At 38.5% G+C, this 22961-nt stretch overlaps 1 protein-coding gene across 3 annotated transcripts in view; it reads right to left on the bottom strand.

The window, feature by feature from the left end:
* ANTXR2 (ANTXR cell adhesion molecule 2) overlaps positions 1-22961 on the bottom strand; it is a 155023-nt gene that overhangs the window by 65977 nt on the left and 66085 nt on the right. For all 3 annotated transcript variants that reach the window (XM_047855990.1, XM_047855989.1, XM_047855991.1), the window contains exon 12: positions 14130-14225. In XM_047855990.1, coding sequence (XP_047711946.1) covers positions 14130-14225 — 96 coding nt within the window. The remainder of the gene's footprint in view (positions 1-14129; positions 14226-22961) is intronic.

The raw sequence follows: 22961 nt of genomic DNA, 5'->3' as shown, positions 1-22961 counted from the left end.
TAAAGCTTTGAATGCTACCAACAATGCTGTTATTTCTATTTAGCCCTTTTATTTAATTCAATTTTATTTTATCAGCAATATAAAATTGCAGTTCTCTTTAGTAATTTTGAAGGATAAAAAGTTGTGAATTTTTACAGTTAGCCCAGAAATAAATGCCAGTGGAGGATAAAATTTAAAACAAAGTGAAGGTTATCAAGCTACAGGTGCATTTATAGAAAGAAAGTGCCACATATCATTATCCAAACTGCATGTCCAAACGCAATCAGTAAAAACTGTATCTATTAACATTTCACACTCGAAAATCCAACTCTTATTCCATGTTTCTTTCAAGTAAATTATTTTTTCCAGTTGCAGCCTCAAAATTTTTGCATAATCAATAATTTCTTCTCCATTTCTATATGATTTCACCAAATCATTTACCATGTCCAACAGATTTTTTGAAATATATCTCTCTCTCTCTGTGTCCCTCACCTTCCCACCCAAGACTTTCCCCAATCTTCCCAATGCAGGTAAGATTCCCCTCATATGCATAAATGCCTATTTGGAAATTCATGTCTGCTTTGTTCCTCAGTGCATTCCCAGTACTTAGTAAATTGGCACAAAATAGGTTTTCTATTTTGGAAGAAAGGAAGGAAGGAATAAAGGGAAGTTAGGAGGAGAGGAAAAGGATGGAGATAGGAAAGGAAGAAAAAAAAGAAGGGAGGAAGGGACAAAGAGAGAGGAAACAAGGAAGGAAAGAAGGAAGGAGAGGAAGAACAAGGGAAGAGGGAAGGATTCTTTGCATTCTATTCCCACTATTTCCACCTAAAATCATAAACTCATAATTCTCTGGACCTTAAAAATATCTAGTACATTTTTCAACTTCTCCAATGCACATTCAACCAAAACTTCAAGATTCTGACAACCTCTCACCAAGTTGTAGTCCAACTATGTTTGAATTCCTGTAATAAAGAGAAATTCACTACCTCACAAAGCAATTCATTCCACTGGCAAATAATTTGCATCATTTGAAAGTCCCCCCCCCCCCAAAGAAACCAAAGCGCCTCTCTCTCTGTAGTTTCCACTCCTAGTCCAGATCCTAGGATGTGGACACACACTTGGATGGACACACACACACACACACACACACACACACACACAAACTAATCTTTCTTCCAGAAGAGGGCAGTTCCTATTTTTGAATACTAGGATAATAACCATATATCTACTGAGCCTACTCATCTGGAAGCTAAACATCACAACAATTTTTCATGCAATGGTTCTGAGTTATTCAGTCATCTTGGTCCATTTCTTTAGTACATATTCTTTTGATCAATACCTCCAAGCGGGCTTTCCAGAACTGATAATAGCATTTTAAGTGTAACCAAGCCATTATAAGTAAATATATGGTACTCACATAAAACAGATGCACCCTCACCAGTTTTTACTTCAATTCTATGCATTTTAACTAATGACACACTGATAACATTGATTGGTAGTCAATAATTGCCATAGATTTTTTGGCATCAATGTCCACATGCTCTACTTACTTAAACTAGACATTTATCTTGTTTTTCTATCTCCGACCCATCCCTCATTCTAACCTGTGTAACTAGGTATATTTTTCTAACAGTAGCCTAAGTGTTTCTCTGGTCAAAATGGATCAATGGTTCCAATGACCACAATTGAAATCATTGGATTAGTGAATTGTACTGGATGATCCTTACAAATGATGCTTCTACTCTTAGCTTTGCAAATTACCTTAAAGTACTCCCTAGAGTTCTTTCACTAGAAAAAGACCAAGGTACATATTTCATTCCACTAAGTGTGAGTACATTGTATCTGAACTCCTTTTCATTTCCTCATAAAGATTTCATATTTGCTCTGCTTATTACCTATACATCTTGCACTTTTATACATATTTCTGAGGACATAAACAGTATCCCCAAACTGGCTCTATATTATATCCTCCTGAAAATTACTGAAAAATCTTCCTCCATGACTCATCCTTTTTTACATCATACTTGTCATATTCATTATCCTGCATAGCATCTAGTTTTAGTGTTTATACAGGCAAATTGAGTTTTAATATAAATTCTTCATATGACCACTGCCAACAGACTCACAATAGGTTAACAAGAGGCATCTTTGCATTTTTTAATAAGCCACAACCTGGAAAACCAAAGCTTCTTTTCAGTACAGGACATATATGTGAACCAGCAATTCTATTCTCATGGTTCAAATGCATCAGTATGATGCAGTGATGCTTTCACATCCTATCTACAAACATCCCTATGTGCATCGCTACTCCAGAAAAAGTGAAGATTATTTTGCTTGCCCCAAATAAAATGCCCATTTCCATGTTAAGTCCCACCCAACCTTCACGGAACCATTCCCCCAACTTTCTAGTGCTTTATCTAAAATCTTGAAAACTTCTAAAAATAAATGTTGCTGCACAGTTGAATCATTCATGCTTCATTAGCTTGGACTTATATGTTTATTTGGGAATTTTTCAATTACCCCATAAGAGTGTAGACTTCTTAAGGGCAATAATCATTTCTCCTTCTTTACAAGTATCACCAGTTCCTCAGAAAGTGCTCTGAGAATAGCGATACTAAAAATATGATTGTAAGTAACCTGAAGGAGCTAGCTGAGGATGTTCACAAAGGCTTGTAGCCAACCTCTACATTTAAAGAAAAATACTGAGAAAAAATATATAAATGATAAGCAAATAGACACAGGTTCCCATGAAACTAAAACACTGCTAGTTTCAAAAAAAAATGAAGCATCAAATTTCTCTTTCAACCAATAAAATCAGAGAACTAATTAACTAAATGGCAGGTAGGAAGATGTTAGACCATCCTAACTTTCTTCATCTGGGAAATAAATTTGATTAATTGTAGGTCATTTCCAACATGAAAATTCTGACAGAACACTTAAAAAATACGTATCACATTTTTTCCAGCAGGTCTTTGCTTCTAGGCCTTTCCATAATTAAGTAGGCCATATATCAACATGCATTTGTATCCACCTGGTTCCAGAAAAGAACATAAGGGTTTGTTTTTCCGATAATGTATAATCTCATTTATGACTAAATGTATGACTTATAAATTTCAATTGATTCTGAAATTCTAGCAAGTATATTTTCTACATTGTTAACAATGGAAATACACCCCTTAAAACTCTGTCTATATCAAATTTTGATCTAGTAAGTTAAGGGACACAACCACCACCACAACGAATAGCACCTTCAGAAACTGAACCAGAGCTCAGGCTCATCTCTGTGCTGTTATGACTATTAACAGCAACCACCCTTTACTGGTGCTACAAGATGCCACATGCTCTATATTTCCCTTATTGGCATAGTAGCCCTGTGCAGTTACCATACTTGTCCACATTTTAAATATAAGGAGAGGGAGATGCTAATTTCAATAACTTGTCTAGTGATGCACAAAGAGAAAACAGAATTAGGACTCAAATCCAGGACCCAGGTCCATCTATCTCCAAACTCTGAGTTCAACTTCCTCTGCCACATGGCATCCATTTAAAATAAGGTTTGGAATGGGGCGCCTGGGTGGCTCAGTTGGATGAGGTTCCAGCTTCGGGTCAGGTCATGATCCCACGGTGGTTTGAGCCCTGCATCGGGCTCTGTGCTGACAGCTCAGAGCCTGAAGCCTGCTTCAGATTCTGTGTCTCCCTCTCTCTCTGCCCTCTGCCCCTCCTCTGCTCACGCTGTCTCTCAAAAATAAAAAAAAATGTTAAAAAAATTTTTTTTAATAAAATAAGGTTTGGACTACAAAGGGGAAGGGTGAAAAGAAAAAAGACCTAAGATGTGTGGAGTATCTGTTAATTGCTAGAATGCATGAATGGATGGATAGATGGATGGACGGGTAGATGAATAAGAAGGTAGGTAGGTAGGTAGGTAGGTAGGTAGGGGGAGAGAGAGAGAGAGAGAGAGAGAGAGAGAGAGAGAGAGAGTTTAATTTAAACCTTATAGTAACTATGAAAGATAGAGGTTATCATTCCCACTTTATAGAGACATAACTTGTTAATTAATATGCCCAACATCACTGACCTAGAAATGTTGGAACAAGAAATAAAACGGCTTTTATGTGATGTTTCAAAATGTTCCCCCCCCCCTCCACTCTATTACAGGCTCTCATAAGTAACCAAAGACGGTGAAAATAATCTGAAGCCATTTGGTTCAAAAGCCAAAATGGCAAAAATCTGTGTCCAACTGATATCCCTACATTTCAGTAACACTAGTGCAGGAGAAAAGGAAACCTTACTGTCAATGTAAATACATTAAAAATAACAGTCATGAGAATCCCATTCTTGTACTAAATAGTGCAAGAACACATCCATTTCAGAAAAGGATGTATTCATATGCACCATATTTTATGAGAATTTGCAGATTTTAAAAGGCATAATATTGCCTAGTTGCCAGGATTTTTTCCACTTAGCATCCTTTAGTTCTGTATTGAAGATTCTGGAAAACACTTTCACCACTTTATGAACCATATGTAGAGTTTGATTCTCCTCCAATTTTTTTTTTTCATTTGTTATTATCATCATCAGGGAGGATTACATCTCATCTACTTAGCTGCTAGAATGAAGATTTCAGTTTGGAGGAGAGCCGATTTCTTAAAAAAAAAAAAAAAGTTAGCTGCTTCAGGCAACAGTCCTTTTGATCCGCTCATTAACACTTTTCAAATGTTCGAGTGATGTGGGCATTCTTTGCGCTAGAAAATGTCAGCACTGGAGCCTGCAGCCAGCTTGATGCAATCATATGTTCCAATATTCAGAAAAGAGTGAAAAGAACTGTCAACAGTGAACTGCCTTGGATTAAAAAAGAATAAGATACTGTACAACGCCTGTAGATCAAGTCGTGTTTCAGGACTGATTCTTGCCAGTGACAAAAACAAATGCCCAATTTATCAGCAATGTCATCTAAGCGACTAAGAGCCCACAAACAATAGAGAAGTCATTCTCAGTGTTTAAAAAAGTTTGTTTGAAATATATGGGGTCTTCCTTTCATTCTCCTTTTCTTTTTGATAAGATCAGAGAGCAAGTGTGGTGCCTTTCCTCTGAAGTGCATAAACACAAAGTTCTCTTACATTCGTATCTGGGACTTTTTTCCCCCTGAATCTCACCAAGTTAGATCCTTTCATCATCCAGATCAAAATACGGTCTGATTTATCTCATCCCCCCTTTCCTCTTCTCCTTGACACACTCATCAATGATCAAAGATTCCTACTCTGAACAAATAAAGAGCTGGTGGGAGGTCTGGACAATAAATATAACTTAAAGTGCCAAATGGGGATTGGGAAGAATAGTGTGAGAGTGTATTTTGCCAAGAGTTAAGTAAAGGTGCTGCTGTCAAAGCAAATAAACTAATACCAGGGAGAGTTTGATACCCTGTTTTCGCAAATGATGTTCTGTTGGAAAACATCACCATGGAAGCTGTAAGTACTAACATCACACTCTATTTCGAGGAGGCAACCAAACATAAATCATTTTAATTAATGGTGCAAGGAAGGCATATTAAAATTCAAATTACTTCTATTTTATTGTGCATTCCCCCCCAAAAAATCAGGCTATTCTCAAAGTAACTCAATAAAGGCACCAAAAGCCCTCCTCAACAATAAAAGACAAGTGCAATATAGAAGCATTATTACTATTTAGAAAGAACAGCACAGCTGTTGCTGGCTAGGAAAATGATTCCATGGAGCTGCAGTCAGATATATCCTCATCATGAAAGCTCAACTTACTTATAAGCAAATTGGGCTTTAAAAAGATAACTTTGTAAAATGGTTTTTTAAATTAAGATTTATGAGATCTTTATGTAAAGTCTTAAATGCTCCAAGGAAAAATGAGCTTGCAATTTTCCCTTGAGGATGAAGAACTTTGGCCAAGGACACTAGAGCAAAGTGAACATTTATCATTTCCAGCATATTCAGATATTTATTTGCAGCTGTAGAACACCCTCTAATTGACAACACTCCAGAAAGCCTTTGTTTGCCACCTCATTAGCCTTACATCTGTAATTCTGCAGAGTGTCTGGATATTCCAATGATACAACTATAGGACTGTCATTTCTGCCATCCTGGCAGTACAACAAATCTGTCATAAACTCAACAGAACTTCTAAGCTAAACAATGATGAAAACACCCATATTTTCTGATATTCCACTCATGACTCAGTACATGATAAGTTTTTTTAACCTCTCCTGCCCTCATTTTTAATTTAAGGATTAAGGAAGGATGCAGCTGATGTCTTTGCTAAAGAAAAGCAGCTCTAAAGGATGGATGTGAGGATCCTCAATGAGCAGGATACAGACTCTTAAACAGATGGTAAGAAATAACTTCACACAAAATGAGAACTTTTCCCCTTACGGAATAGTTTGCAAACCCAACACACTCTATAATTCACTAATGATAGTGCCTAAAAATTTCAGCTTTGCATGAAGACTCTTTTACTATGATTATTATTAGGTAGTTTTCCAACTATCATTGTTTCAGATTTCTATTTGTCATGGAAAGCTCTGGTACACAGAGGACACTATTCTGCAAATTTTAATTAAAAAAAATTTTTTTTATTATTTGTTTTTTGAGAGACAGAGAGAGAGCACAAGACAGGGAGGGGCAGAGAGAGAGGGAGACACAGAACTCAAAGCAGGCTCCAGGCTTGGAGCTGTCAGCACAGAGCTGGGTGCAGGGCTCGAACCCACAAACCATGAGATCATGACCGGAGCTGATGTCTGATGCTCAACCAACTGAGCCACCCAGGCACCCCTATTTTAATTTTTTTAAATATTTTTTAACGTTTATTCATTTTTGAAAGACAGAGGGAGATAGAGCATGAGTGGGGGAGGGGCAAAGAGAGGGAGACACAGAATCCGAAGCAGGCTCCAGGCTCTGAGCTGTCAGCACAGAGCCCGACACCGGGCTCAAACTCACAAACCATGAGATCATGACCTGAGCCTAAGTCAGTCACTTAACCGACTGAGCCACCCAGGTACCCCTATTCTGCAACATTTTAAATGATCTCTCTCTCTCTCTCCCTCTTTCTCTCTCTTATCCTTGAAAACACTCATTAAACAGAACTGAAAGGGGCGCCTGGGTGGCGCAGTCGGTTAAGCGTCCGACTTCAGCCAGGTTATGATCTCACGGCCCGTGAGTTCGAGCCCCGCGTCGGGCTCTGGGCTGATGGCTCAGAGCCTGGAGCCTGTTTCCGATTCTGTGTCTCCCTCTCTCTCTGCCCCTCCCCGTTCATGCTCTGTCTCTCTCTGTCCCAAAAATAAATAAATGTTGAAAAAAAAAATTTTTTTTTTAAAATAAATAAACAGAACTGAAAGATTTAAAATTTGTAAGTGGTCTCATTATTTTTTATGTTTATTTATTTATCTTTTGAGAGAGAGAGCAAGCCGGAGAAGGGCAGAGATGGAGGGAGAGAGAAATCACAAGCAGGCTCCATGCTGTCAGCACAGAGGCCGATGCAGGGTTCCAATTCAGGAACTGTGATATCATGGCCTGAGCTGAAACCAAGAGTTCAATGCTTAAGTGACTAAGCCACCTAGGTGCCCAGTAAGTAGTCTGTGAGTGGACAGATTTTTTTATTGCACAGGTTTTTCCTTAACATTTTTTATTCTATGCCCTTTTTTGGCAATCTGGTGAACCGATGGATCTCTTCCCAGAATAATTAAGTGACATTAAAATAAAAAAGGTTTAAGGAATCCAATTATATTGAAATATAATTATCAATTCTGTAAACACACACACACACACACACACAAATTTTTGATATAGAAATATATGCTACTTTATTAATTCATTAAATAATGAGAACTGAGAACTATCCTAATTTTGAAGTTATGTTACTTGTAAAAGATATTTCAAAAATATCTGAAGAATTGTATGTGATATAGGATACCTGTAATTACTATTGGTGACAATAGTTTTGTGAATAGCGGCCTACATTTATAAATGAAGGAAATGATAAATTTCAGTTGGAAGTAAAAAGAAACATTTTTTTTCCCACCCAAGTTCACAATCCTCAGGTTTGAAACCCCTGTGGGGTGTATATAGAAGCAACTAAAATTAAATTGCTTCTACTTCAGAGTTTTATTATAATAAAAAATTCTTGGGGACCCTGGGTGGCTCAGTCAGTTAAGCATTTGACTTCAGCTCAGGTCATGATCTCGTGGTTTGTGAGTTCAAGCCCTGTGTTGTGTTCTGTGCTGACAGCTCAGAGCCTGGAGCCTGCTTAAGATTCTGTGTTTCCCTCTCTCTCTGCCCCTACCCTTCTCACACTCTCTCTCTCTCTCTCTCTCTCTCTCTCAAAAATACATTTTAAAAATTAAAAAAAAAACTTAAAAATAATAAACAATTTTATGTACTTGTATCTTACTTCTTGTTGTATAGAAATGGCAAAGGCCACCTTTCCTATTGTATATACATTATAAAGAATACCTTTTAAATAAAATCAGTGAAAATCATACAAAGAACTAAGAGTATACCATAAATCCTCTCATGCAAAATGCTTCTCCATAGTTGACAGAATTTTGATTAAAACTGGCAACAGATTACCCTATTTTGAAGTCGTCTTCCAGATAAAGAGATGTCAAGTGTTTTAAGAATTGAAACGGTTCAAAGAAGATAATGTATAACACGCCTATGATTAAAATACACACAATACTTGACTTCATGAAATTAGTACACTATAAAGTGAGAGAAATGCGCAACAAATGATCACATAAATAATCGTTTAATCTTAATTTCATTTAAGTATCACCAAAAATGTACCATTGGGTAACTTTTTGAGGATTTTGGTTAAAATTTTGAATTTATTTTTAATGTTTATTTATTTTTGAGAGAGAGAGAGAGAGAGAGACAGAGTGTGAGTGGGGGAGGAGCAGAAAGAGAGAGAGGGAGACACAGAATCTGAAACAGTCTCCAGGCTCCGAGCTGTCAGCATAGAGCCCGACACGGGGCTAGAACTTGAGACCAGAGAGATCATGACCTAGGCCAAAGTGGGATGCCCAACCAACTGAGCCACCCAGGCACCCGTTGGTTAAAATTTTAACATAAAATATTCTAGAGGGGATAGTTACGATTTTGATGTGTTTCTTGTTCCTCATGCTAATTTGGTACAGCTAATGAAGTATATGTCATAGTTTCAGAGACATATTTAGTTAAATGTTTGAATTCTTTGCTTTTCCTTGCAGAGTAAAATGGTCACTTTCTAGCTTTCAAGGAATTCAGTGGTTCAGTTTCTGAATATGAATAGGATGGTACTGGCCTCTTCTAGCAAATAACAAGCACCCCAAGGGGACCGTCCATGGATCCCCGTTGTCAAATGGTTCTAATGACATATATGCCTTGAATACTTCTGAAAATTAGAAACCTGTTTCTTCCCCAAAATTCCTTGTCACTCTGAAACAGTAAGTAACTTCTACTCAGTATATACAACATTATGCACATTTATTTTATGGTTACTCAGAACAAAACAGAAACGTAATTCTAATTTTTAAAAATGCATATTGATTTCTTAATAGCCTTGGAACCACTGCTAACATTTTAAAGAATATTTCATTGTCTTCCATTTTACAACCTCTTGTACTCCATGAACAGTTTTTGTAACGAGCTGCTCCGAAGACGTGTTACATAAGAATTGCCAAAATAAATAGCCCTGGGCAGTCATTCCCAACCCTGGGGAATATCAGAATCATTTAAGAACTGTATTAGTTTCTTAACATGGCTGCAACAAGTTACCACAATTGCAATGGCTTAAGACCAGAGAAAATTTATTTTCTTACAGTTCTGGAAGTCAGGAGTCTGAACTGAGTCTTATCAGGCTAAAATCAGGTATTAGTAGAGCTGGTTCCTTCTACAGGCTCCAGAACTGTATCTGTTGCTTGCCTCCCTGAGCTCCTGGTGACGGTGAGCATTCCCTGACCAGTAGTTGCATCTCTAGTCTCTGCTTCCATGGTCACACTGCCATTTCCCCTTGAGTAGGCTAATCTCCCTCTGTCTCCCTCTTACAAGAACACTTGTGACTGCATTTAGAGCCCACCAGTAGGTCCTCCTGGATAACCTCCCTAGCTCAAGATCCTTAATCTAATCACATTTCAAAGTCTCTTTTGCCATATAAGATAACATTCACAATTTCCAGGAATTAAGACCTGCATATCTTTAGAGACCATTATTCAGCAAACCCCACAGGCTTCTCCAAATGGCACTGAATCCTAGAGAAACTGCCCTGTCTTTCCCTTCAGGGAGAATCATCACCATGGGAAATCTTACCACTACTGCTCTGAGACCTTCTGGTTATTTGGGGCAGGAAAAAAAAAAATGAGAACCACGGTCTGAAGTATAAGAAACACTGTCATTTTTGAGTTATTGATCAGGTAAATGTGAAATTTTGAAATTTTAATCTCTGAACAATGAACAAATCACTTCATAAGATATTTACATAAAATATGAAATGATTGAGAATGTGTGACAAATATTATGGACTCTGTTCAGAGCTTTATATCAAGGCTTTCTATCTTTATAAGAGCCCCTGAGCATGTGATCCCCAAGGAAGTGGACCATGGACATAATCTAAATGTGCCTGAGAACAGACATTTTTAAGCTCTTTAGTCATGTTTCAGCTGAAAGATTAATTTTTCTAATGTTTATTTATTTTTGAGAGAGAAAGGTGGAGAAAGAGAGACAGAGCGTGAACAGGGAAGGTACAGAGAGGGAGACACAGAATCTGAAGCAGGCACCAGGCTCTGAACTGTCAGCACACAGCCCAACATGGGGCTCAAACCCACAAACAGCGAATTCATGACCTGAGCTGAAGTCAGACACTTAACCGACTGAGATACCCAGGCACCCCAGAAACATTAAATTTAAATGTTTCCCCCTAGTACTTCATTTTTTTTAAATGTTTATTTATGTTTGAGAGACACAGAGAGAGAGAGAGAGAGAGAGAGAGAGAGAGAGAGAGAGAGAGAGAAAGAGAGAGAAGGCATGCAAGAGTGGGTGGGTTGGGGGCAGGGATAGAGGGGACAGAGGATCCAAAGCTGTCTCTGTGCTGACAGCAGAGAGCCTGATTCAGGGTTCAAACTCACAAACCGTGAGATCATGACTTGAGCAGAAGTCGGATGCTCAACCAACTGAGCCACCCAGGTGCCCCTGCCACTAGTACTTTAAAAGCACTCAAACAAAACAAAATTTGTACAACACCAAGCTGAAATAAATGCATCTCATTTCACATTAGAAAGTAATATTACTGGTAACAATAGTCAAAGTTAAATTGATCCTTAATAATTTAACTGCTAAGAATTATTTAGCTAACTACATTCTAAGTCCAGCATTGCACAAACATATTCTCTAAAAGGAACAAAGTAAAACAAATATCCTGCAATTGCACCACAACACCCCTTGACACTCTCAAGATTGTTTCACAAGGCTAAAGTCCCTGTGCCCCTTTCGTCACATCACCTCTTCATTTTTCCCTAGCTCACTTAGCTTCTACCTTAACTCCTATCTGCACTTTGTTAGCATTCCTTTGCTTTGGCCATATCCAAGGTGCATCATCTGTCACTGGCTTTCCATTTCAATTGTTGATGGAAACTCAGCTGGATACAGACTTAATCCTCACCAGGACCAGACCTGAGTAGACACTGCTGTAAAGCAAGCAAAGCTTCTTTCAGGGGATTATACTGAACAAATCTCTCCAGTGGCTTCTCATCATCCCTGGGGTGAGCTCAAACTTCCTAAAAGACAGAGGAAGCCTCCCTAAATGAGATTCCTACCTAAATCCCAAACCATCTTTCACGCTTCCCTTTCACTGGCACACTAGGTAAGCCTCAGCCCAGTGCTCCCCAAAGCATGCCAGAATAACTCAGTATAATTCCACACACACACACACACACTTCATCTGAAATCTCTCTCAACTGCAAACATCTTATTCATTATTCAAAACTCAGTGTGGGGTCATCAGCCCAGTCAGGTTTCTCTGAAACAATCCCGTGACTCTGGTAAATCCCTCCTCCTTATGTTCTTAGTGTGCTTTACAAATGTTGCTATTGGGACACTCATGCCCCTCCATTTAAACTTTGCCCACATTTTTGGAGCATCTAACAATGCTCCAAAGAAGCCCATTTTAGTTTTCACACGTCTTTTAATGATTTAAAAAATCATATACTTTGACGCTTTTGAGCCCTCTGATCAATAATAAATGAAACTGCAAAGTAAGGAAGGAAAGGACATCCACCACGGCCAAATTTAAATTAAAAAACCAAGGAGCACAAATCATATTAGGGCACCTTTCTGCTTTCAATTTGACTCAAGAACGTTAGCCACCCGAAAATAGCCATATCTAGGATGATCTAGATTACAACAGGAAACTGTCTGAGCATAAACTGCTATGGCAGGAAACTGATTAGTTCAGCAAAGAGACAGGATGCTTCTTGTCTCTACCATTGTCTGAGTTAATTCTATACCTCTTATATGGGCCAACTGCTCTGAGATAAAGGATTGTAAAGTTGACTCATGAAAACGGACTGAAGTACAATTAATAATAAATGCAGGAGTGATGCAAAGTAGTGCCTTAAGTTATAAGGAACTTGGAATTAGTCAGCAAAGGTGAGGGAGAAAAAAGGCAGTCCAGTAATATTAGGTACAACACCACAGTGATCTACAGAATATAAAGTTCTACATAATATGCTGATAATAAAAAGAATACTATCAAACTAAGTAGGAGGTATGCTTTGAATGAGTGCTTCTTCAGGATAATCTTTTCTATGAAACTTGAACAATCCAAATTGGGTTGCGTGAAATGTGCTGAACTTAAAAAATTTTTTTTAATGTTTATTTATTTTTGAGAGACAGAGTGTGAGCAGGGGACGGGTAGAGAGAGAGAGAGAAAGACACAGAATCTGAAGAGGCTCCAGGCTCTGAGCTGTCAGCACAGAGCCCAACACAGGGCTTGAACTCACAAGCCGTGAGATCATGACCTGAGCCAAAGTCGGATGTTTAACTGACTGAGCCACCCAGGTGCCCCATAAATGTGCTGAACTTTATTACTCAACATTCCATCCTGTGGTAGGCAGAATAATGGTCCCCCCAAAGCTGTCCCTGGAACTATGCATAATTTTCATTACATAGCAAAAGGGACTTGGCAGATATGATAAAGTTAAGGATGCTGAGAGGGTAGATTATCGTGGATTATCCAGCTGGGTCCAATTTCTTCACATGGTTTCTTAACATTGGAGGTCCTTTCTCAGCTGGCTGAGACCCGAGGGAGATGCAACTACAGAAGAATAGTCAGAGAGATGCAATGTTGCTGGCTTTGAAGATGGAGGAAGGGGTCCACGAAACAAGGGACGTGTGTGGTCTCTAGAAGCCAGAAAAGGCAAGGGAACAGATTCTCCTCCAGAGCATTAAGACAAGAATGTAACTCTGCCATTCCCTTTTAGCCCGGTTTAGTCCAGTGAGACCCATCTTGGATATGTGATTAAATCACTGTTAGATAATAAGTTTGTGTTGCTTTAAGCCATGGAATGCAGAGCAATTTGTTCAAGTTGCGATAGAAAACTAATATAAACCTGTAGTCTTTCAAAGGTTTTACTCAAACAGGAACAATAACTCAAATAAACCGTTGTAACTTCAAAACTGCCTGTGCAACCCTAACATCTGCACACAATTTATTTCTAAAATGTTTTTTTGAGAGGCAAACAGAGATGGTCCTGAAATCGATTTTCCAAAGAGGTAATGAAAGATTCAATAAGCAACTGACAAGAAAACCTGACAGATTAACAACTTCTCCCCAGGAATCCAACAGACAGTATCATTCAACTTACTGGAAATTCTTTTGTACTGGAGTAGAAAGCCCTTTATCCCCACTACCTCTTCCCCCACCCTCTCGCCTTCTCCCTCCAAGCTTCATTTTGAAATGTTTTTTTAGATGAAGTTTTATAAGAAACATTTATTGGCATGCATGTTTTCTAGAACTTATTATAGTAATAAAAGCTCCTAAAATTCAATTTGCTAACTGAAACTTGTTGTTGACCAAGTGGCATTGATTTGCAGTCCAGGCCTTACTTGACATCTCCACTGCTTTACAAACAAGTAGAGTTGAAAATCCTCCTTACTCACCACTTTGCAGCACAGGGGCCAAAACCACCACATCAAACCAATGCCCAGTAGTAGCAGTAACACCAAAATAGCAATGATGGCTGCAATCCCATTAGACTAGAAGAGGCAGAAGACAAAAACAAAGTGGTCAGTAAAGCGCAGAGTTAAATCCCAAATACATGTTTTTGTTTTTTAAGGAAACATCAGAAAACGATGCGAAAAGCATAATGATGTCAAATCAGAGTTATATTATATTCCTTTAAATTCGGTAAATTCCTTTATAGTCTATTTCATATATGTTAAAACAGTCAATAATAAATACGAAACCTTCCAAAGTGCTATAGACACTTTTAAATGATGGCTCAAAGAATGCAGGAAAAATCACTATCTGGGGTTATAGGAATGGGCAGTCTGGGTCTCTATCTTTGTCTCTGGGAATGGATTATTTTGATTGCAAGCATGATTACTTCTAGGCAGAATGTATGCAGCATTTTCCCAGACTTTTTGATGACATAAAACTACTTGCATTATGTATTTAAATGCCAGGGCAAGAGGAATATCAAAAATCACCAAGCAAATGAGAAACCAACAACAATGGTTCTTGTTGGCAAACGGTTCATATGCATCAGTGCAAGAAAGCAACCTCTGCACTCACATATCAGAAGATTTCTCACCACAGCTCAAGCACTAACCACTCAAGAACCACACTGGTGTCTGCTCGCTTCCTAATGCCAAGATCCTCCAGCCCTACAGAACCTGCTCTTACCTCTGCCTCCAATCCCCTTCCTGTAACCACCACCTACTCATCCTACAGTGCTCAGCTTAAGTCACTTCCCCAGGAAGGCTGTCTTGCACCCTCTGGGTAGAAAATGCCCCTCCTTGAAATAAACCATAAGAGACTCTTAACAATAGAGAATAACCTGAGGGTTGATGGAGGGGAGGTGGGTGGGAGATGGGCTAGATGGGTGGGTATTAAGGAGGGCAATTGTTATGATGAACACTGGGTATTGTACGTAAGTGATGAAACATTAAATTCTACTCCTGAAACTAATATTACACTATATGTTAACTAACTATAACTTAAATAAAAATCTGAAAAACAAACAAAAACAAAGTGTTCCATCAACTAATAAAAATTTTCTAAAAAAAAGAAAAGATAGAAAACATCTCTCTTTATTACACAATTCATAGTTCTCTGTACTTCAATCTTTAACATTTATCATAATTTATTTTTAATTTTTTTTTTTTAGTTTTTTAAAAAATGTTTATTTATTTTTGAGAGGGGGAGAGAGACAGAGTGTGAGCTTGGGAGGGGCAGAGAGAGAGGGAGATACAGAATCCGAAGCAGGCTCCAGGCTCTGAGCTGTCAGCACAAAAGCCCGATGCAGGGCTTGAACTCACAGATCATGAGATCATGACCTGAGGTGAAGTGGGACACTTGACCCACTGAGTCACCCAGGCACCCTCCTCCTTTTTTTTTTTTTTTTTTTAATGTTTACTTACCTTTGAGATAGAGAGACAGAGTGCGAGTGGAGGAGGGGCAGAGAGAGAGGGAGACACAAAATCCTAAGCAGGCTCCAGGCTCTGAGCTGTCAGCACAGAGCCCCACGAGGGGCTCGAACTCACAGACCAGACTGCAAGATCATGACCTGAGCCAAAGTCATACGCCTAACCGACTGAGCTACCTAGGTGCCCCTGTTTGTTTACTTTTGATAAACTGATTTCTTTAATTTCTCTTTTCTGCCACTATTCATTAGGAGCTCTAGAAAGTCATGGGGTTACATCCAACCTACTCACCCATGTACATTCCATGCTTGGCATTTAAAATTATGAGCTTGGCATTAAGAAAATGAACTTTAAAAAACTAGGCTGCAAAAGCCACTGATGCGAAGACTCGTATTTACTGAATTTTTAGTGTGGGGATAAAGTTCCCAACGGGACAAAGTGTGTCTCTAAAATCCTACTCTGGTATCCCCAGGAATAATGTTTTGTTTTTTGGTATGTGTGTCTTTTTCTTTCTCTTTCTTCCTTCCTTCCTTCCTTCCTTTTTTTCTTTCTTTCTTTCTTTCTTTCTTTCTTTCCTTCTTTCTTTCTTGGAAAGAATTCAGGGAAGGAAAAAAAATGTAAATAAATCAATACACTCTCCAGGTGGGAATTTGGAACTTCATGGGCAGTTTTTCAGAAATACATGTCCTGTCATTCAAAACAAATAAGAAGTACAAGCCCAGAGGTCAGAGTGAGCTACTTGTATCACAAGAGCTGACAGCAAGAGAGGTGGCAAGGTGTGGGGGGACTCAGCAGTACCCGTCTTGGAATGGCACTGCATTAAAAGTATTAGTCTAGACATTTAATTTTAAGCAAGTTGTTTAATTTCTCAGGGATGGTTTTCTAATCTACAAAACAAGAAAGCCAGTTGTTCCCAAAGCATGAAACTCTTTGTGAAAAAAGCCATTACTATTATCTCTCTCTTGTAGGAAATCATTCTGCATGTTAACATACTTTTAAGTATCTGAATGGTTCTGCAGTAAAGAAGTTCAACTTACATCAGCACAGAACCATTGTTTTTCTCATAACATTTGAAACATCTAAATATTTAAATTTAGGATTCCCTAGAATCCACACTGAGAACTGATGGGATTGATCAAAGCTGAGAGACTTTCTGATGTTTCAGTCACAATGGTGGTAGTATTCAGTCAGAACATTTTATAGTGGGATTTAAAGTGCAAAACATAATGCCATACACACAAAAAGAGATAATAATCACTAGGTAGACAGTTACATGTAAATAACTGAGAAGAGAAGGTAGTTTTCAAAACAAGTGGCAAGAAGTACTAGCCAAATACACTTGGTTCAGCTAATCAGAAAAATCTTGACATGTGTATCATTTCCCTGTACCACCAGTTATTATCACAAAGGAAGAAAAAGGAAAAATGATGAGCATATAGCGGCTTGGAAGCTATCCCAAAACAGATCAATTTTTATAGATACTGATTACTAGCAGCCTTTCAGTTTTAATAAATCTACTTTTAAAATAATTAATTCTCAGAGCAGCATAAACCAAAAAACATTCATTACTTTCAGAAACTTTCAGAAGATTGAGATTCAACTACACATGAACAATTAAAGCTATCCTTTGATTTCTGATTTTGCATCTGAAAGGAAGAGGGAACAACCATAGGAGGTAAATTTCTGTAGCTGCTATTAGGTTGCAAATGAACCCAAACTGGCACCACCAAGGTATCACTTAGAATCTTTGATCATTTTATTTAACTTTTCTCACAGAAGACAACAAAAATAACTTTCGAAACTGCACACAGGCACACACTATCTTCACCGAGTTCTATCATTCACTATATGACCATACTTAAGGCTCTAGAAGATGCAACTACATGATATTTACCATAAAGAATTAACCTAAAATATAAGAAATAAAAAGACATGGACTCATGTAGCAATTTCTTGATGTGGAGTCTGGTAGAATGAAAATATAACCTCAAATCTAGTTATTAATATATCTGAAATATCTAAATCACTCACTGTCTTGCACATAGAAATTCCTGTGTGTGTGTGTGTGTGTGTGTGTGTGTGTGTGTGTGCGTGTGTGTGTGTGCACATATGTGTGACAGAGAGAGAGAGAATATAAATACTTTTCAGAAATTTTCCAGGCAAATATCTAAGTTCTCTGTTCCTAAAGTCAAAGAAAACAATCCAGAACACACATCAGGCTACCTAAGAAATACTCAAAGTACATCTTTCTACACAGACTTCTAAACATTCATGAACAAATCATGTGACTCTCCACAGCCTTGATTACACTAAGCTCTAAAATCTAGGCAAACAGGAATATGACAGGAAAAGAATGTCAAAGAAACACATAGAAAAATGTGATATCCTATGGGAGAAATGCTGTCAAATGCATAAATTCATGATTCTACCTTCAAATATAAGGTCTTATATAAGATACTCCCCATCTGACTGTTTATGTACAGAATGAATACAGCACTCCCTACCAGTCTTTTCCCACATTAGGATCTAGTCACAGCACTCATGGAAATGGCTCACCATTTGTCTGTGCTATACAGTTTTCAAAAAGCTTCTATGAACATTTGGTTTCCTCTTTTCTTAGAATTCAGACTCTGTGTTCAGAAATAAGAACATGCAACCAGAAGATACGAATCTGCTAAAATTTTATTGGTGTCTTTTTTTTCTTTCTATGAATGTGTCATTAGCAGGAAATTCAGAAAATCATACTGACAGAATATACAGTAGATGGGCTCACCATGATAGGCAGTTAAAATTCTTAATTTTTCCTCCAAAAAAATAACTCTATTAGGAACATTAATAAGACACTATGCACATCCACACTTAAATATATATTTATTATGACAATATTATCATGTCAATGGACTCCAAAGATTCACCTTCAATAAAATTAAAAAGAAAATACACACTTTCTTTTTCTTTTTAATTTTTTTTAACATTTATTTATTTTTGAGAGACAAAGAGAGATAGAGCATGAGTGGGAGAGGAGCAGAGAGAGAGGGAGACAAAGAATCTGAAGCAGGCTCCAGGCTCTGAGCTGTCAGCATAGAGCCCGACTCGCAGCTCAAACTCACTCAAAGTGAGATCACGACCTGAGCCGAAGTCGGACACTTAACCAACTGAGTCACCCACATACCCCGAAAATACACACTTTCTAAAGACCTACAGACCTAATCTTTATCATATTTAACCTGAGCATGATGGAAAGCAGGTCAAAGGAAGCAAAGAATATAATATAGCCCAACCTTGCCATCAGTGCCGTAAGTATATGACACAGACCCTGGATGCCCCAGTCCCAGAAATTAGCTCAGTTAACTGGATACAAATTCAGGCTTTCCCAGTTCTGTTGTTTTCATTTTCCAGAGCCATTATCCGAGCATGAAAGACTTCATCTTTAAAATTTTTTTTTTTTCAACGTTTATTTATTTTTGGGACAGAGAGAGACAGAGCATGAACGGGGGAGGGGCAGAGAGAGAGGGAGACACAGAATCGGAAACAGGCTCCAGGCTCTGAGCCATCAGCCCAGAGCCTGATGCGGGGCTCGAACTCCCGGACCGCGAGATCGTGACCTGGCTGAAGTCGGACGCTTAACCGACTGCGCCACCCAGGCGCCCCAGACTTCATCTTTAAAGGGAAATAATTTCATTGTTCACATAGCTTTATAAACAAATTAAGGAAAGGTCAAACACATAGACTTCAGTCCTAAGAGCAGACAGCAAGATGAAAACTGCAGACTTAGGAGACAAATGAAATAGCCATGATGACACATAGATCTGTGTCACAGGCAGAAACTACAAGCCACTTTTTAAATAAGTAGGTGCCAAAGTTACCAAGTTGGACAAGTCTTCATGAAGCCCACAGGTTAGTTGGAGAGACAAACCTTGAGCAAGGTTTGAGCAAGGAAGGCAACTACGATAGAGACAAGTAGAGACAAACCTGGTCTATAGTTCTAAGAGGACCACTTTGAGGAAGTAAGAAAGCGCAGGGAGAAAATATGGTAGAAATAGTGGCTTCTTGCAAGGACAAGAGAAAGACAACTTTGGGTGGAACATAGGTAGAGGGGATTTAGTAGCACCTGAAGAAGCTGAAGAGAGGGTATGAAACACAAAGTTCTCAAAAGTGGCAGTTCTTTTTAATACAGAGAGACTTGGCCATCTGTTGGATTAATGTCCATTTATTGGACAACCTTTCTTTTGGCCATTTGTTGGACTGAATCTTTCTAACCACAGTTTTGAAAAAATGGCATTCTCACATGTCTGTGAAGAGTAGGTTGTGCAAGTTAGCTGAGGAGTCCAGTTTGAGACTTACAACCCAGATGATGGTTATAGCTATGAAGCCAAAACTCTTTTAAGGGTTAACTGAGGACATACCAGAGCCTTGAGCTCGACAGTGGGGTAGAAAGAACATATTTTGTAGTCATCCTGGACACACTAAGTTTTTGAATTTCATCTGCATCTGATTTCCTTTTCTCCATTAAAAGTAAGTTTTCCAATCAAAAACTTCACTCTGCCTAATGTAAGTGAAATTCTGGCTGAGAGAATCATAGAAGTATAAAAACAAATCAGTCACAGGCGCCTGGGTGGCTCAGTCGGTTAAGCGTCTGACTTCGGCTCAGGTCATGATCTCACTACTCATGAGTTCGAGTCCCACATCAGGCTCTGTACTGACAACTCAGAGCCTGGAGGCTGCTTTGGATTCTGTGTCTCCCTCTCTCTCTCCCCCTCCCCCCGTTCATACTCTGTCTCTGTCTCCAAAAAAAAATAATAAGCATTAAAAAATTTTTTTAAACAGTCAGTACTGTAATTGCAAAATAACTATGAGAAAGGAATCACTCAAAAATTTCAAAAGTGTTGTAAGCTACCTAGAAAATAATCACAGCAACCACATTAAAAAAACAAACAAACAAACAAAAAACCACAAAAAACAAAGAGAGACTCAGAGAAGGGGAAATGGGTCTCCACAATTTTTGTTTCTATGTATTTAGAGTTCAGGGAAGAAAAATCAGTAACAGAATGGGTGAGGATTTCATGTTCTGGATTCTTTTGGAATATTTGATATCAGGAATTAGCAAACTATGTCCCAAAGGCCAAATCAGCTCATGTGTTTCATAAGACCCCTGGCAAGTTAAGATTTTTTTCTTTTATCTTACTACATAGCCAAAAGAAATTAAAACAAAAACAAAAACGTTATGGGGCGCCTGGGTGGCTCAGCCAGTTGATTGTCCAATTCTTGATTTCAGCTCAGGTCATGATCCCAGGTTGTGGGATCAAGCCCTCTATCGAGCTCCACACTTAGTATGGCACCTGCTTGGGATTCTCTCTCTCTGTGTCTCTCCCTCTGCCCCTCTCCCATTTCCCTCTCAAATAATAATAATAATAAAATAATACGTTACATAAAATTCAAATTTCAGTGTACATAGCTTTGTTGAACCAGCCACATGGATTTGTTTACATAGTATTTACAGATGCCTTTGTGCTAGAATGGCAGAGTTGAGTAGCTGTGATGGAAATTGTGTAGCCCTGAAACCCTGAAATATTTACTATCTGACCTTTTACAGGAAAAAAAAAGTTGCCAACCCCTGTTTTATATAAATCAAATTAGGACCTAGTTACAAATGGCAGATTGCACAAGTGGTCAGGCCAGGGTGGGCGGAGACAGACTTGGATTCAATTGTTGATTCTGCCACCTACTTGATGTGAGCAGATAATTTAACCTTTAGAGCCTCCAGGCTCCATGTCTCCCCTCTCAGGGGCAGTGAGAGCTAAAATCAACCGATGTTCTTTCTCATCAAGCCATACCCCCTGCTGAGGGTTGGGTGTACCTAATAATAGAAGCACCTTCTGATGTGTTTGCATATATGTGTACGAGAGATAAGAGGTGGCTCTCTGTTCCTCATCTGTAAGATTAAGGTAACAGTAAGAGCCTCCTCTTAAGTTTTAAGTATTAAATGAAGTCATAAAGTGCTTAGCACACGTATAGTGCTTAGCACAGTGTCTGGCATTGTGTGCTCAAGAAACATTTTTGATACTGTTATGTCAAGAGTCAGAAGAACAGTGGTTCAAAGGGGGGAAGAAAGATACCTTTCACTATTTCTTTTAAGCAGAGACTCATTTAGGAGATCTTCTGACATAGATAAAGAGAGATGACTGTCTAAATACAAGCCCTCCTTGGGCCCTAATCTTAAGTCTCATAAATCGAAGCTTCATTTTCCCACTTGTAAACTAGATCTACATCCATTCATTTAACAAATAATTTTGGAGCACAAGCCCTGTGTAAGGACCAGGCACTGGGAGGAAGGCAGGGAGTGAGACAGGCCCTGCTGCCAATATCTCGAAACAAGTAAGAAAAGCCCAGAAGTAAACAGGAAATTACAGTTCAGTGACGTAGTGCCTTAACAGAACTGAGCCTGGATGCCCTGGGAGCACACAGAAGGGCTGCTTTATTTGTGGGATTTCTATGAGGATTAATCAATTGCCAAAGCAATGGTGTTTTATTTTCATTGGCTTTCAAATATCTGTGAAAGCCAAAAGCATCATCCTAGAATGAGTAATACTACTAACTGCATCTCATCATATCTGAAAATGCCTGACAGACTGAATACCACTTAATACAACACCCGAGTGTTTATCATCATCTTACCCACTATCCTAGTCTGTTTTGAAAAGAGATTTAATGCACACATCAGCAGGAGCATCTCATGGCAATGGTCTCACTTTTCACATCTACAAATGTTATATAATATCACTACCACACACTAGAGGTATTTGAGTTTGAGTACAAAACAATGACTATTCTAATAGGAAAAATGAATTATGATATGATTATTAGCAATACAATAATGAAAATTATAGTATTTATTATCCTATAATAATTACTGGAATAATAAAATTCCCACAGAAAACTATACATCATCAACCTAGACTGAAGCATCAAGGTAACTGTGACCCCTCTGACCTTTCCTCTTTCACCTCTCTGAAGCACTTAATGCTGCCTTCTTTTCATATTAGAGTTCCATCTTCCTTCGGCTCCTTTATATAGTAAGTGTCCTGGTTTTCCCATTTCTTGAACTGTTCCTTCTCTCATTCACTTCACTAATTCTATTGACCAACATAGGCTTACATTTTTCCTCATCTTGATTAAACTTCAGATAAGTTTCCTCTTGGCAACAGGTCCATGACCTCCCTTTTTTTTTGAGAGAATCTACTTTAGAAAACTTCTAATTGCAAGGGGTGGGAGGGGGGGGAGGGTGGGTGATGGGTATAGAGGAGGGCACCTTTTGGGATGAGCACTGGGTGTTGTATGGAAACCAAT

The sequence above is a fragment of the Prionailurus viverrinus genome, chromosome B1 (assembly GCF_022837055.1).
Source record: "Prionailurus viverrinus isolate Anna chromosome B1, UM_Priviv_1.0, whole genome shotgun sequence".
Lineage (NCBI taxonomy): Eukaryota > Metazoa > Chordata > Mammalia > Carnivora > Felidae > Prionailurus > Prionailurus viverrinus.
The sequence above is the reverse complement of the archived record's forward strand: the minus strand, read 5'-3'. Positions and strand labels throughout refer to the sequence as shown.